The 15,729-nt window shown below is 51.2% G+C and overlaps 1 protein-coding gene across 2 annotated transcripts in view; it reads right to left on the minus strand.

The window, feature by feature from the left end:
- SUFU (SUFU negative regulator of hedgehog signaling) overlaps positions 1 to 15,729 on the minus strand; it is a 122,632-nt gene that overhangs the window by 8,720 nt on the left and 98,183 nt on the right. For both annotated transcript variants that reach the window (XM_066355962.1, XM_066355961.1), the window contains exons 9-10: positions 8,153 to 8,287; positions 6,323 to 6,461 (exon numbers count right to left, since the gene is read on the minus strand). In XM_066355962.1, coding sequence (XP_066212059.1) covers positions 6,323 to 6,461; positions 8,153 to 8,287 — 274 coding nt within the window. The remainder of the gene's footprint in view (positions 1 to 6,322; positions 6,462 to 8,152; positions 8,288 to 15,729) is intronic.

Genomic DNA, 15,729 nt, shown 5'->3' on the forward strand with positions numbered 1-15,729 from the left:
AGAGAAAAGACTCTCTAGCCGAGAGGGGAAAGCTCCCCAACCAAACTCCTTTGGGAAGTTTTTTGAAAATATGGAGACTAGGCCCTAGGTCTCATCCAAAACCTCCTAAATCTGAATATACTTGGCAAGGCCAAAGCATGTTCATTAAAATTTTTTTTTAATTTTGATTTTCAGAAAGGGGGAATGGAGGCAGACATTGATTTGTTGTTCCACTTATCCATGCACTCACTGGTTGATTCTTGTATGTGCCCTGATCAGGAATTGAACCTGCAACACTGGCATATCACGACAATGTTCTAACTGAGCCACCTGGCCAGGGTAAGGCATGTGCAATTTTATTTTATTTTTTAATTAAAAAATTTTTTTTTTCAGAGACAGAGAGAGAGTCAGAGAGAGGGATAGACAGGGACAGACAGACAGGAACAGAGAGAGATGAGAAGCATCAATCATTATCCTTTCACTGCACATTGTGACACCTTAGTTGTTCACTGACCGCTTTCTCACATGTGCCTTGACCACGGGCCTTCAGCAGACCGAGTAACCCCCTGCTCTAGCCAGCGACCTTGGGTCCAAGCTGGTGAGCCTTGCTCAAACCAGATGAGCCTGCGCTCAAGGTGGTGACCTTGGGGTCTCAAACCTGGGTCCTCCGCATCGCAGTCCGATGCTCTATCCACTGCGCCATCGCCTGGTCAGGCTTATTTTTTTTAATATAGAAGTTTGACTGCTGGCTCACAATATTTTTTTTCTCAGACTTTTTTTTTTTATTACAGAGACAGAGTGTCAGAGAGAGGGACAGACAGGGAAAGACAGACAGGAACGGAGAGAAATGAGAAGCATCAATCATTAGTTTTTCATTGTGACACCTTAGTTGTTCATTGATTGCTTTCTCATATATGCCTTGACCGTGGGCCTTCAGCAGACCAAGTAACCCCTTGCTGGAGCCAGTGACCTTGGGTCCAAGCTGATGAGCTTTGCTCAAACCAGATGAGCCTGTGCTCAAGCTGGCGACCTCGGGGTCTCGAACCTGAGTCCTCCACATCCCAGTCCAATGCTCTATCCACTGCGCCACCGCCTGGTCAGGCTCACAATATTTTTATATTTTCAAAACCAACTGAGCTATCCACCACCCTGGCACTTGCTTTTTTTTTTTTTTTTTTTTTTTTTTGAGAGAGAGATAAAGAGAGGGACAGCCAAGAACAGACAGGAAGGGAAAGAAATGAGAAGCATCAACTCATAGCTGTGGCACCTTAGTTGTTCATTGATTGCTTTCTCATACGTGTGACCTTGGGCTCAAGTCAGCAACCTTTGGGCTCCAGCTAGCAACCATGAGGTCATATCTATGATCCCATGCTCAAAAACCAGATAACACACTCAAGCTGGTGAGCCTTGCTCAAAGTGGATGAGCCTGCGCTCAAGCCGGCAACCTCTGGGTTTCAAACCTGGGTCCTCAGCATCCCAGGCCGATGCTCTATCCACTGCATCGCTGCCTGGTCAGTCCTACCCCCACCTTTAATCAGGGAGGGGGCTTGGAATCTAGGCCAGCAACTTAGTCCAAGGTGCTCACACCAGGTGCCTTAGGACAACCTGGCTGGTTGGTGATGAGGGAGGATTGTCAACAACTGCCTAATTCCCTAGGCCCCAGCAAGTTCCCAAAGGAACTCAAAGTGATCTTTCGTCAGTTCCTGCCCTGGGCAGGCCTAGCTATGCTGCAGGCAGAAACCCAGATGCTGTAGATCTGATTCAAATGTCTGTGGTCGATGATATTTCTGAGTCTGCAAATACTGCTGACAATGCCCACTCCTTCTCCTTGGTACACAATCCATGCTTTGTCCAGGGCCTTGTTTGCATTTCGTGTTGACACATTGTTCTTGCTTCCCAACAAGTTTGGCTTTCTTTTTCTCTCCCTTTCCTTCTCTGAGGGAAGGAAGCGTGTTGTTTACAGGGTAGGGCCTGCCAAAGAGCTGCTCTGGCAACCCGGATGGCAGTGGAGAAGGCAGGGATGGGGAAGCTGTCCAGTTTGCGTCCCCCTCACCCCCAAAGGCCAGACACAAGCCAGAAAAGAGCCTGGAGATGCTCCAGGCTCAGGGCAGAGTGTGTGTGGCAGGTAGGGCTGCGGTGGTGGTAGGACAGTGAGCCTTACCCGGTTCCTGTTCCCGGTGGGTGGTGAGAGATGGCTTTGGGGGCCAGGCTCAGAATCCTGCTCTGGCTGTGGACTGGTGAGGGCCAGCGGGCCATCTAGTCCTTCCCTGGAAGGAAGGCTGATGTACTTCCCCAGGCACAGTGCTGGGATTTAACTTTATTTACTTATTTATTTTTTACAGAGACAGAGAGAGAGTCAGAGAGAGGGATAGACAGGGACAGACAGGAACGGAGGGAGATGAGAAGCATCAATCATTAGTTTTTCATTGCGTGTTGCAACACCTTAGTTGTTCATTGATTGCTTTCTCATATGTGCCTTGACCGTGGGCCTCCAGCAGACCGAGCAACCCCTTGCTGGAGCCAGCGACCTTGGGTTCAAGCTGGTGGGCTCTTGCTCAAACCAGATGAGCCCGCGCTCAAGCTGGCGACCTCAGGGTCTTGAACCTGGGTCCTCTGCATCCCAGTCTGACGCTCTATCCACTGCGCCACTGCCTGGTCAGGCTGGTGCTGGGATTTAAACCCTAACTGGTGCACCTCTGGACAACGGGATCAAACCATGACAGCCCAAGCAAAGGGTTCCAGGGAGAGCAGGCTCTGGCCAGGTTTAGCAGTAGACGGAGAAACAGTGGAGGCACCGAAGAGGAGCTGCCCAGGGTCTGGGCCAGGATTTAATTACCAAGTGTCCTTCACACAATGTCCAAATTGGTGGAGAGGGCAGGGGCTTGTCCTGAGGACAGTGGTGAGTCCCCAGAGCTGGCCTGGAATGTACAACCCATTCAGGAAGCTGCTGGGTGTCTTCTCCCAAGCCAGGGCCTCCCATCAGGGCTGGTAGGAAATGGGGCACCATCTAGGGCAGCTGTCAGACACCACACAGCTGAGGAAGCACTGCAGGGCTTAAAAAAATATTCTCATATGTGGTGATGTGACCCCTATATAGCCTCTGGGGCTGACTTCTCTGCCTTCAGATCAATCTTGGCTGGGGACAGATGAGCGACTCAGCTCTGGGCTGGGCTCCCATTTGGAGCACTAACAGCATGGTGATGATAGACTCAACGGAGAGGGCTTGTTAAAGCCACTGGGAGAGGAATGGTAGGGAAAGCTATGCAAGAAAGGATGTCGGCAGGCCTCCCCCAGGGTCTGAAGACCTGCCTCCAACTGGCTGATAGGCTTTACCATCTCAGTGAGGATGAAAACAGCAGACGGTATGGCAGAGGGAGGAGTCAAGGTGTTGACCTCTGGAAATTGAGAAGCATATGGAATTGGAGCAGGATTCCTGCCTCTCCAGCTCCTCCAGGAAGCAGGGAGCGTCCACTGCGCTCATTCAGGGGTTGCCCATAGGCCTGCCTTGCTGTGTGCCAGGGCCTTGCCTTTCCTGGGGCTGGAGAGACAGGTAGCAAAGAGGCAGGAGAACAGGTGCAGGCCCAGGAGTAGAGGAGTATGGAGCCTGTCTGTGGACACTCCACAAGCTCCAGAAAGGGCCCAGACTCCCTCATCTCCTGCCTTTTTCTCTCAGCCTCTCCCTTGTCGCTCTCCCCCATGAGAGGTGTCTTTGCTGTGCCTTTTCCCCAAGAGATAACAGGTCTGGGCTAGGAGCCAGAACGAGGTGCCAAGGCTGGGAATGAGGGCTTCCAAGGCTGTGGAAGGCTGATGCAAGAGTCACCCCAGCCCCTCCTCATTCAGCTAAAACCAGCAGGGAGATTCAAGTAACAGCCAAGAAAACAGAGTCTGGGTCTCTGGCCCTCACTGGTGACAAGCCTACTCCCAGGCCTCTAGGAGGTCCTAAAGACTCCCAGGGAGAGAGCCGGCCCCAGAAGGAGACCTAGAGGCCCACAAGTAATTACAGGCCCTGGTTCCCACAAGCGAGGGAGCTGCCTGTGACCATACTGGCAAGACCCTAAGGGGAAAGCAGGCTGGCAGGCAGATGCAGAGAATGCTGCAGGCTTTGGGGGTGGGGAGGAGGGCTGCTGTGGGTGTTGGCTCCACAGTTAAAGACCAGCTGGGGGCAGGGCAGAGGGTTTCCCAGGACTTCTTGGAAAGGGCCTGAGAAACCCCTTGGTGAGTGAGGGTGTGTGCTTGGGGAGTGGGGCCCCAGCCAGCCTTCCTGGGAGCTCCCCTGTGAGTTGGCCCCTGTGGTGGACCACACTAATGAGCCCATAACACAGGCCTTTGATTAAGCAGCTCCCAGCACAGCAACTTTATTGAAACATGCTGAAGCCAGCGGCTGGTTCCCACCGCTCCCGGTTCCCCAGGCAACAGTGCATGGGAGGGGACCACGGACATGGGAGTCAGCAATGCCCCAGTGCCCAAGCTCACTGAGGGGCAGCTGGGGAGGCAAGAAGCAGTGGAGATGCACTGCAATGCCAGCAGCCAGAGATCAGAAGCTTGGCAACTGGGGTTGGGTCCAGACCTCTGAAGGGCAAAAACTACCAATGGCTAGGGCCCTGGGACTTCTACTGAGTCCTCTAAAGCCAAGGTCCCCAGGCTGTGGAGAAGTGGAAGTGCTGACCACCTCCCTCCTCAGGGCAAAAAGATGTTCCATGGGGCAGGTGAGACTCCACGAACAGGTTGAGGATGTAAAATGTAACTGGGAGGAATCTTTCCTTGAATTTTGGGAGACCCCAGTCCTTGCTTTCCCAAGAAAATGTGCTTAAACCTTCAATGCCCATAAATGTTATCTGAGGACACTTCTGCCCCACCTGTCAGCACTTGGTCATCTGCTGGGAACGATGACCTGTGAACTTGCACGGGCTAGGGTCTTCTGCATGGTTCCCACTTTCCCTCTGTACCAGCTCTGCCCAGCCAGGAGGCCTGCTCCCTACCTGCTGTCCACAGAAGCAGCCTGTGGCCTGGGACACCGCTGGGGTGGGTGAGGAGGCCCTTTCCAATTGTGCTGGGCTAATTTCAAATGTTACACTTCAGAGCTTATGCTACAGTAACTACCAACATCACATGGACCAAAATCTAATGTTACCAAGAGGGACTTTTAAAATGTATTTATAACTTTACAGTTCAAAGTAATTTCGTTATGAAACAATGTAATAACAACAGTGGAAAAAGGCAAGATAATTTATGGAACACAATATCTTCAAAGCACCAGCTTCCATTTCTACCTTGGCTGACTCTGGGGAGTGTGGTTGGTGTCCTTTGTTTGCTGTTTGTTTTAATTAAGGGTTAGAATTTTCGAGGAGGGTAGGGGCAGGTTGTAGCCTACAGGAGAAACTCAGCTGCAAGGCAACACACTCAAGCAGACAAAAAACATGCCCACATTCACAGTATATATGCTCCACAGACTCCACCCACCCAGACCAGGTTAAACCCACAAAACCCACACAACTCTCTTCCCCCACTACTGCGATCTCCTGTCTCCCACCCGTGCACCATAAACAAGGCAGGTCACCTTTTGGATTAGGGTCAGATTCTCTTTCTTGATACTGAGAAAAGTAAGGTAGTGTCCTTCCTCCCGTACCCTCAACAAACAAACAAATAGAAAAGGATGCTGGTCCTCTAATACACCTGGGAGTATGCTGGACCAGGCCAAGTACCTATGAGCCTTGAAACTGGAGGGAGGGGGCTGGAAGGAGGCCTATGGCTTTCAGGACCCAGCACCCTGCTTGGCAGTGGCTCTGAAGCTGTGCTCTAGCCAGAAGAGCAGAACAAAGTGTTCTGGACAAACCAGCAGGTTTCTGTGCAGAGAAGCTGGGTTTCCATCAGGAGGAATGGGAGAGCCATGAGATGAGCGGAGGGGGAGGCTTTCCCTGCCCAGGCCTGCCCGTCCCAGGCCCAGATCCGTACGCAACTTTCTAGGAATTCTGGTGGGATTTCCTACTGGCACTTGAGAGTGGCTTCCTCGTGGCATCTTATTCTGCTTCACCCTCGGTTTCCTGTATCTCAGTTTCCCAAAGATGCAGAACGTGACACATCCCTCAAACCCGGATTTCCTTAACAAAAACTACCAATGGCTAGGGCCTAGAGAGTTATCACCAGTGTGTTAAGTGATAGGGGAGAGACCAGGAAGTGCTCCTGCAGCCGACAGGATAGGCTGCAGCAGCCACACTCCACATGGCTTCTTGTAACCAGCCCCCAGGAAGGGAGCCACCAAGAGCTGCCAAGGAAACAGAGGGAGGGATGGGTGTGGGAAGAGCCCACAGAAAGGAGGTGGGGAGAGGAAAAAGAGCCTTCTCACTTGTAACCAGGGTCCATGGGCTGCGTAAGGGTGCTCCTCAGTGGCGAAGGCACCTTCCACTCCCGTGGAGACGAATGTGATGGCCATGTCACCTGTGATACTTTTATACGTAAAGTGCCGTCCATGTAGGAGCCTGCCCCTGGGGGTGGGAACATGGAGACAGTGAGTAGCAGGCCAGGTCAAGGCTCAGGGATTGTGGGGGCTATGCCCCCTGGGACAGGATGTGTGGCAAGTGTCCTCCTGCCTGCCCACCGGTCTACTAACAGGGGACTGTAACTAAACATGTCATTTCAACACCTTCCAAGAGAAGCCTCTCACAAGTTCTCTCCTGGCACCCTTCCATTGTGCTCAAAGCTAGCAGAGACTAGATCAGCATTCAAAGGGCCTGCAGGGATAGTCAAGTCCACCTCCTTCATGTCCTGCTGAGGCCAGAGAAGGCAGTTAGCAATGTGCCCAAGGTTGTGCCCAGAGCTAAGGTTGGGGGGGGGTGGTCACAGCCCCTTTGTTTAGAGGATGGGGGTGAAGCAGTTCTAATCCCCATGCTCCTGGATGATGGTGGAGTGCGTTCACAGCCCTATGCCCAGAATCTTCCACCTGACCTAGCACCCTCCCACAAGATTTAATAACTAGCCCCAAGGCCACGAGCACATAGTTAGAAAATCAAAACAAAACAAAAAAACACAGCTGAAGCCAAGTAGGGTCATTCTGAGGGAGCCACAAAAAGTTACTGTTAATCCCCAATCTGGAAATACACCTGGGGGAAGGGCAGGCAGAAGGACCAGTGGGACAGAGATGCCAATCAGCAAGGGAAGCAAAGCTGCTCTTTGCTTTCACAGGCTGCCCCAGAAGAACGCTTCGCTGGTCTGGAGGCCGTGAGCCTGGCTCAGAGAGGGAGCTGGGCAGGAAATGGCTGGGGTCTGGGCGGGGGCTGCTGTGAGCCGCCATTCATCCTGACCACTAGCTACCTTTGCCCTGCTGACTAAGGTGGCTGGCCAAGCTGGTCACCATCCAGGCTCCTTCCCCAGGCTCCAGGGACAGTGTGGAGGGTCCAAACCAGTGCAGATCTGGCTCTAAAGCCCACATCTGTGGCCAACACACTATATAAACATTTATGTCACAAGTGACTTGTTCTTTCCTATGACAGCAGCAGGAGCTTCTGGGGGTCCTTCTTCCCCTGCTCTTTCTTCCTTGTCACTGTGGTCTGAGTTTTGAGTTATTCCGGTTGCCTCCCCTGCAATAAAGTGAGGGTGGAACCCCTGAGAGCTGTGGAAGGAGCAGCTGCAACCGACAGCTCAGCGCAGCATCCCCACGCAGATGGAAACCTGGCCACAGGGCTGGGTTTCTGGCACTGTGGACAGTAGCAGAAGGGACACAGCTGGGCTTCCTGGTCCCTCAAGGACTACGCTGGGCTGGCCACTGGGCTTGAAGAACTGAGTGTTTTGCACGGTAAAAATGGCAAGCAAGAGAAAGCAGAGCCCAATGCGCCAGAGCCCCTGCCCTACTATTCCAGTGCTGCAGGGCCTATGGGGACCCCGCCATCACCCACTCTGGGTTTGGGGGAGGGCAAGGGCCTCTAAGACTCCCCAGGTCACCCAACCTCCCCCTAAGGGAGCAGAGAGGAGGGACACTTCCCTGGACAAAGGGGAGCTCTGCAGCACAGTGGGGGCTGCCGCCAGCTCAGAGTCCACGGTCGTCGTCCCCAGGCTCCCAGGGAGCTGTCTGACTCGCTCTCCTCCCTCCCTGGGCCTCGGCCTCCAGCTCGGGGTGGGGCAGACGGCAAGCACAGGCAGGGTGGCTCACTGAGGCCAAGCGGGGTGCTGTGCGGCTCACCTGAGGCAGAGAGGAATGAGGGCTCCTGACTCTTGGTTGAATTTCAGATGCACACTCTCAAGCTGCCGTGTGCGGATCAGTTCATGGGGAATGATGGCCGTGGAGTTGTCGCTTTCCAGGCTGTCTTTGCGGCTCCTGGGAAGCAAGCACAGGAACAGGCCCTGACCACAGGGAGGAGCAAGATGGGAGTCTCCCCGGCTGGGATCCTGAACAAGGACAATGACAATGGCTGATAACAGCTACCATCACTGAGAACTTGCCAACAACTTCACAACACCTCCATGAGGTGCACAGTATTACTATACGCCTTTCACAAATAAAGAACTTGTCCAAGTTGCACAGCCACAGAGTGTGGAGCTGGGGCATGGTCACAGGGAGATCTGGTTCTAAAGCCTGTATCTTTGGCCCACACACTATATCAACTTTTATGTCACAGTGACTTGTTCTTCCTTATGAGAGCAGCAGGAGCTTCTAGGGGCCCTTCCTCCCCTGCCCTGGAGCCTCAGACTCCGAGCTCTCCACAGCTGGGGTACTAAAAAACCAGGAGACACAGCACCAAGGCCTTCCTTCCAGCTGATCCCGAAAAGCCTGTGGGATCAGAGCAGGCTCTAAGCTTGCATACTCCTGCTAGTGGCTGGGAGCTGCAGCGACACACACATCCTCCTTCTAACCAGGAAACGACATAGTCAGACCTGTGGGCTTGGATGGGGCGCAGCCCTGCACCCGAGTCTTTCTCACTGTGGTCTCATATTCCCTCCTGTCCTGCTTCCTACCAAGAGCCCGTCCCACAGCTAGGCCATAGGGTCCATTTGCCATCTAAGATTTGCTTTCAAATTCAGCTGCCCCCACTGATACCTCTCAAATTTGCCTCAGCCAGAAATGAGGGTTACCCACTGATCACATTCAAAAGGCCGGATCCTGATTTGGGCTGTGAATCCCAGAATAATTCCCCAGTGTCCATCAAAATACTGGGTGGAAAGCTCTGTTATTTATAATTCAAGTGGCCAAAACCACCCAGGATGTCTGGGCCTAGCAGGCAAACAGCCAGTGAGGGGCAGGCCCGACCTCCTCACACATTGGAAGGCTGAGTGCTGGGGCCTATGGCCAGTGAGGCACCCTGAGCGGCAAAGAACCTTCCCAGAGGGAGGGTGTGAGGTCAGGAGGCAAGAGAATGGAGGGTGACATTGGGCAGTACAGGACCCACTGAAGCAGTGGTTTATATATAAAAGCCCTTGTGGTAATGCGGACCCTTCCCACCAGCTGGGTGGGGCCACCCCCAGATATATGTGGCTGCTCTTTCACAAAGCATTCCCTCCTCTGGTTTCCCAAAACCAATTCGAAAACTGCCCTTTGCCCTAGCTTCTCCTTTGACAAACCCTTTCACAAGACCTGAGAAGGAGACAAATGCTCCAGCCAAGAGGGTCGGGGGTGGGGGTGGGGTGGGGGTGGTAGTGGTGAACACACAATGTGGGGCACAGAGCTGTGTTGTAGAATTGGGCACCTGAAACCTGTATAATTATGTTAACCACTGTCATCCTGATAAATTCAATTAAAAAAAAAAAGAATTTCAGCACTAGAAGGAAACTCAGGTCGTTTAAGCTACCTCTTTCCTTCACAAAATAGATTCAGTAATGCATCTAAGAACACAGAGCCGGTCTGTGGCAGGCCAGTGTGGGGGCCAAGGAGCTCTGATCAGCTCTGTCCCTTATTCCTGGACGCCAGGCCTCCTGCCTCCCTTCCCTGGAAAGGAGAGCACCTCTGCCCACCGCTCTCAGCGGGCCCAGACCAGAGCAGCTCTCAGGTGGACAGCAGCTCCCCTCTGGTGAGCCCCTGCTCTGCTCCACAGTGAGGAGTCCACAGTCATTTGAGGAGTCCTCATGTCAAGCACCGTATGTAGAGTCTACGGTTAATCCTTTCTTTTACAGATGAGGGAACTGAGGCTCAGAGAGTTGAAGTGACAAGCCTAAGAGCCAGGGTGTGACTCTTACTTCCCTGGGCATCTCTGACAACGGTCACACAGACATACATACCATCATGTTCCCGAAAGGAGCAGAGGCCCGGCTGCTAGGCAGGGCCTCTGAGCCTTCAGGGCCTGCTGGAGGGAGGATCCCCGCCTCTCAGGCACAGGCAAAAATGCTGATGAATAACAACTAGGGGTGGGGGTGGGGGTGGGGGTGGGGGGCTGGGAGAGAAGAATCAACAGCACACAGGGCTAGAGACATCTCAGGCTGGAGGGAAAAATAAATTGTTGAAAGTCAGCTAAAGTCACCTTGGTAACTGCTACAACACACTCACCCTGAACCAGGACATCAAACCCAACTGCAAACAGCTTTAAAGAAATGGAAAAGAACTTAATCATCTGAAGAATTAATGTGACAAGTGCCCACATTTACACCTCCCACCAACCTTCAATCATTTGAAAACACACTTTAATCTTTTAAGAGAAAAAAAAATTGCAAAACGCTGCATCTGCAGTCCCGGGGCTTGGGTATTTCCGGCATGCTGCTTCAATGGAAATGCGGCTGCTCCATACACACGCAGGAGCCCAGCTTTTTGCTGATTTGTTTTTTCTGGACATCGATGCAGAAGCATGAATTATTTGTGTGGGCTGGGTGAGGTATAAAATCTGCAGCCGACACAGGTTTGCAATGTTTTGCATGGTTGTCAGCTTAATCTTAGTCATAAAAAAATAAGTAGTGTGCTCACCAACATGGCCTAATTTTTCAACTGGGCTGTTTTCTCCCCAAGTTCCCAGAGGAGGGGAAGGCAGAGGCTGGGGGGTGGAAGGGAGAAGGGCTCCCAGGAAGGCATCGTCCACACCCACTAGGACTGCTAAGGATATAGGGCCAGGGGATGAAGGATGACCTACTGCCTCAAGAGGCAGAGTGGCTAATAGCATTGGTTCAGGCAAATGACTTAACCTCTCCCTGAGCTTCCATATCCTCTTGATGGAAATAAATATCCTTTCCTTATAGGATTAAATGAGATGACCCAAGATGAGCATCTAACACTGCCTGGGATGTATTAGATGCTCAGAATATATCTGGAATGCATTAATGAGATGTTAGCCAGCTGCCTCTAGAAGTCTATCTACCTTCTGCAAGAATATTGACGGTTTACTACAGACTTGTTTGCCTTTGTCCTGAGCCCATAATCCAACTGCCTCTGCCAAGTCAGTCCCCTTTCTGAGCAAAGGTCCTTGCCCTGAGCTTGTGAGAGGGGACTTCTGAAATGGGGCTTGAAAGGGCTCCTGTCTGGGCAGACACTGGTGCTTTGGGAAGGCTCGACTACAGGCCAGTGAAAAACGTTGAGGCCTTTGCTCTGCTGAGGAAGGTGCAGAAAGGGCTATCTTCCTTCCATAGAGAATAATGGGTCTTCCTATAATTCTCATCTTCTGGTCCTCAAGTTACCCAGTACTTTAATCCAGCCTCCATGACAGCCTTTCAAATCCCCAAAGCTGCTCTCACTGTCCACCAAAATTTCTCTTCTCCAGAATTTGTGTTTTGTGGCCTCAATTTTCAATTAAATTTTTTTGAGAGAGAGAGAGAAAGGGAGAGAGATGAGAAGCATCAACTCGTAGTTGCAGCACCTTTTTTTTAGTTATTCACTGATTGCTTCTCATATGTGCCTTGACAAAGGCAGGGGGCTCTAGCTGAGCCAGTGACCCTCTGCTCAAGCCAGTGACCTTGGGCTCAAGCCAGCAACCATGGGATCATGTTGATGATCCCACACTTAAGCCTCAAGCCGATGACCCCCATGCTCAAGCTGGTGAGCCTACACTCAAGCTCATGATCCCAGCCTTTCGAACCTGGGTCCTCAGCATCCCAGGTCAATGCTCTATCCACTGTGCCACCACCAGCCAGGCTCAACTAATTTTTAAGACAAAGTTCTGGAATCTTCCATTCACCCACATCACTTCCCTAAGAATTTACTCTAGCTTGTAAAGCCAGAGTGTCATGTCCAGAAGTAAAGGGGCATGTATAGAAATAAATACACTACGTGGCCTAACCAGTGCAGATCACAGAGGGACTATTCTTTATAACCTTATTGCCCTACTGATTCAAACTGTACTCCCTCTGTCGACAAAGTCCCCCTCAGGTGTTATCTAATGGGCTTCACTTAAATCCCTGAGCCCCCATCTTTAGTCCTGTGGAGTATTTGGAGCTAAGAGCAGACCTCGACATTATCTGGCTAGTGTATAAGCAGTCCAGATACTTCTGAAACCTGACTCTGGCATACATCATATCAACATTCCCTTCTGACTCCACATCACTGACAAAACTGATAAACTGCCATCGATGTTCTCATCCCAGACTCCGACTAAACAAGTGAGCAGGAAAGGGCCAGGCAAACAGGCTGACAGACTGACATCATTACTCTTTGGGTATGCTCACCCAACCAATTATAAATCAAATCAACCATCCCATTATCAAGCTCCTGACCCTCCTGGGTGCTCTGTGGACATTTCTCTGTCTTGCCAACAATGGATTATCTGAAGACAGTCTCAAAATGTCTTACTAAACTCTACTTAAAAAGGTCTATAGTATATCCTTTGTCTACCAGATAGAAATAGGTAACATTTCTTTTTTTTTTTTTTTTTTCATTTTTCTGAAGCTGGAAACGGGGAGAGACAGTCAGACAGACTCCCGCATGCGCCCAACCGGGATCCACCCGGCACGCCCACCAGGGGCTACGCTCTGCCCACCAGGGGGCGATAATCTGCCCATCCTGGGCGTCGCCATGTTGTGACCAGAGCCACTCTAGCGCCTGAGGCAGAGGCCACAGAGCCATCCCCAGCGCCGGGGCCATCTTTGCTCCAATGGAGCCTTGGCTGCGGGAGGGGAAGAGAGAGACAGAGAGGAAAGCGCGGCGGAGGGGTGGAGAAGCAAATGGGCGCTTCTCCTGTGTGCCCTGGCCGGGAATCGAACCCGGGTCCTCCGCACGCTAGGCCGACGCTCTACCGCTGAGCCAACCGGCCAGGGCCAGGTAACATTTCTAAAAAGACAGTGAGGATGGCCTGGCAGGTCTGACTGTTCATGAATCCATGCTGACTTTCAGGGCTGTTTCCCTTAAAGAGTGTTCACAGCCTACTTGCTGAATAATCTAGCCTAGAACTTCCCTGAGAATTGATATCAAGCTCACTTGTCTAGAGAGTCAAGAGGTTTTTTTTTTTTTTTTTTGTATTTTTCTGAAGCTGGAAACGGGGAGAGAGGAGAGACAGTCAGACAGACTCCCGCATGCGCCCGACCGGGATCCACCGGGCACACCCACCAGGGGCGAAGCTCTGCCCACCAGGGGGCGATGCTCTGCCCCTCCGGGGCGTCACTCTGCCGCGACCAGAGCCACTCTAGCGCCTTGGGCAGAGGCCAAGGAGCCATCCCCAGCGCCCGGGCCATCTTTGCTCCAATGGAGCCTTGGCTGCGGGAGGGGAAGAGAGAGACAGAGAGGAAGGAGGGGGCGGGGGTGGAGAAGCAAATGGGCGCTTCTCCTATGTGCCCTGGCCGGGAATCGAACCCGGGTCCCCCGCACGCCAGGCCGATGCTCTACCGCTGAGCCAACCGGCCAGGGCCTCAAGAGGTTTTTTGCATCTTGAAAGTTCTAAGTACTTTCAGCCTACCAACACTTTTCTTCCATTTCCTCAAAGATTTCTGACATCAGCCTCATGAATCCCATCTGCCCGTTTGCCTGGGATTCCGGGGTACAATACACGTGGGACCAGGAGAGATGAAATCATGGCTTCAATCTTATGTCTGTGTGGTAACATTCCTGATATGACAACCATTCTCTCTGAGGTAGAAGCATAATAGAACTCAAGTAAAATTTGCTTTCTCTCTGCCACTGATCCTCTGTCTAAACTAGGGGCCTAGGTTTTTCTTCTTGTTTCACACAGAAGTACAAAAACTAAAGTCCTTTTTTGTAGCTCAAAGCACTTTTTTGCAAGACTCCCAGTTCTCGAACTTCAGCTTTTCTTGACCCTGTTCCATAAAGTCTGTGCTGGTATAACATACTTCTCCTTCCAGCTTTTGCTCAAATTCTTCAAAAAATTTGAGTTATGTAAAGGATTCTCTACAGTGTGTAGACTCTAGAGTCTACACAACTATACTTATCCATGGAGGTATTACACCTCCTTTTAATTTTCAAGTGACTATTTACAATAATAATACTAAGAGGTAGCTTTTATTTAGTATAGACTATGGTGCAGGTCCTATGCTAAACCCTTTTCTTTGATTTCCATTACAGCCCTATTATTTTTCCCATTTTACAATGAACTGAAACTCAGAGGCTTAAATAACTAGCCCAAGGTCAGACAATAAGCAAATACAGGGCTGAGACAAAAATCCCCAGGTCTTCCCGCCTCCGGCTAAAAATGTAACCACAGTGTTTGTCCGTAAGGACTTCTCATCCCTTTGAGTGGTCTTGCTTCCGGGGGTTTCAAGGTCATGAAGACACATCTTTTTTTTTCCCCTGAACTCTTAAAGGAACTGCTTCCTAGAAGCCAGGGCAGGACTTCCCAAAGGGTATTTGATGGAATTTTAATTTAAGAGAAGCTTCTAGAAAAGCAGATGTGGCAAAGACTGAATGTAATATGCTGCATCTTAGATTAGAGACTCATAAAATGTTGGCATTTTGAAGACTCTGAGGAGGGCTATAGAAAGCAAACAAACTGGTTTCATTTTGTGTAAGTCAGCACCTTCTAGAACCCCCTTTTCACTTAATACCCAACAAAACCTCTTAAAAGGCTGTGGGGACCCTCCCTCTGGAGACCACTGGCCAGGCACTGCTCCGACAGGGCGTAGGGCTTTCCCTCCTGAATCCAGCTCTGCCCAAGATGCTTTCTCCCAAGACCCTATCACTTCCACTCCATCAGCCTCTTTGTTGATCAGAATTACGTGCACAGTCCTGGCTGGTGGCACAGTGGATAGAGTCTTCCTGGAGTACTGAAGTTGCCAGCTTGAGCCCTGGTCAGGGCATGTATGAGAAACAATCAGTGAGTACACAGCTAAGTGGAACAACAAGTTGATGCTTCTCTCTCCTTTCCCGTCTGTTGGGCGGATAAAATGTATTATGCTCACTTTGTTAAAGATGGTGCCCGCTGCCCACGTGGAGGCCGTTGCCCAGGTGATATTAATGTGTTGGGGGCGGGCTAAAGGCAGGTAGAATCCTTGTAGCCTGGGGCTTGGTTTTGGGATTAAGCCTTTCCTACCCTTTTTGATGTGGGGTGGTACAATCCAATCATGCCTCAGAAAGTGACTTTGTATTAGAGACTTCCCTATTTTGTATATTGGATTAGAGGTTGTGAAGCTACAGTATAAAGTGGGGGCAAAACCGGAGTTTGCCCTCTTGGTTCCTGAGGTTAGCATGAGAGAGCGGAGAGAGTAGAGCCAGCAGCTAAAGGAGGCCACGTGGAGGAGGCCAGGAGAAGCAGCCAAGATGGCGGAGTGCTGAGTGAGATGCCAGTTTGTACAGAGTTTGTATCTGGGATAAGGAAGAAGATGGGGAACTGAGGGAAATAAGGCTGGTGAGCTAGAAACCTTTGATTCTAGGAAACTCGGATAAATCAGTAGCTTTGTGAGCAC

The sequence above is a fragment of the Saccopteryx leptura genome, chromosome 13 (assembly GCF_036850995.1).
Source record: "Saccopteryx leptura isolate mSacLep1 chromosome 13, mSacLep1_pri_phased_curated, whole genome shotgun sequence".
In the NCBI taxonomy this organism is placed as follows: Eukaryota; Metazoa; Chordata; class Mammalia; order Chiroptera; family Emballonuridae; genus Saccopteryx; species Saccopteryx leptura.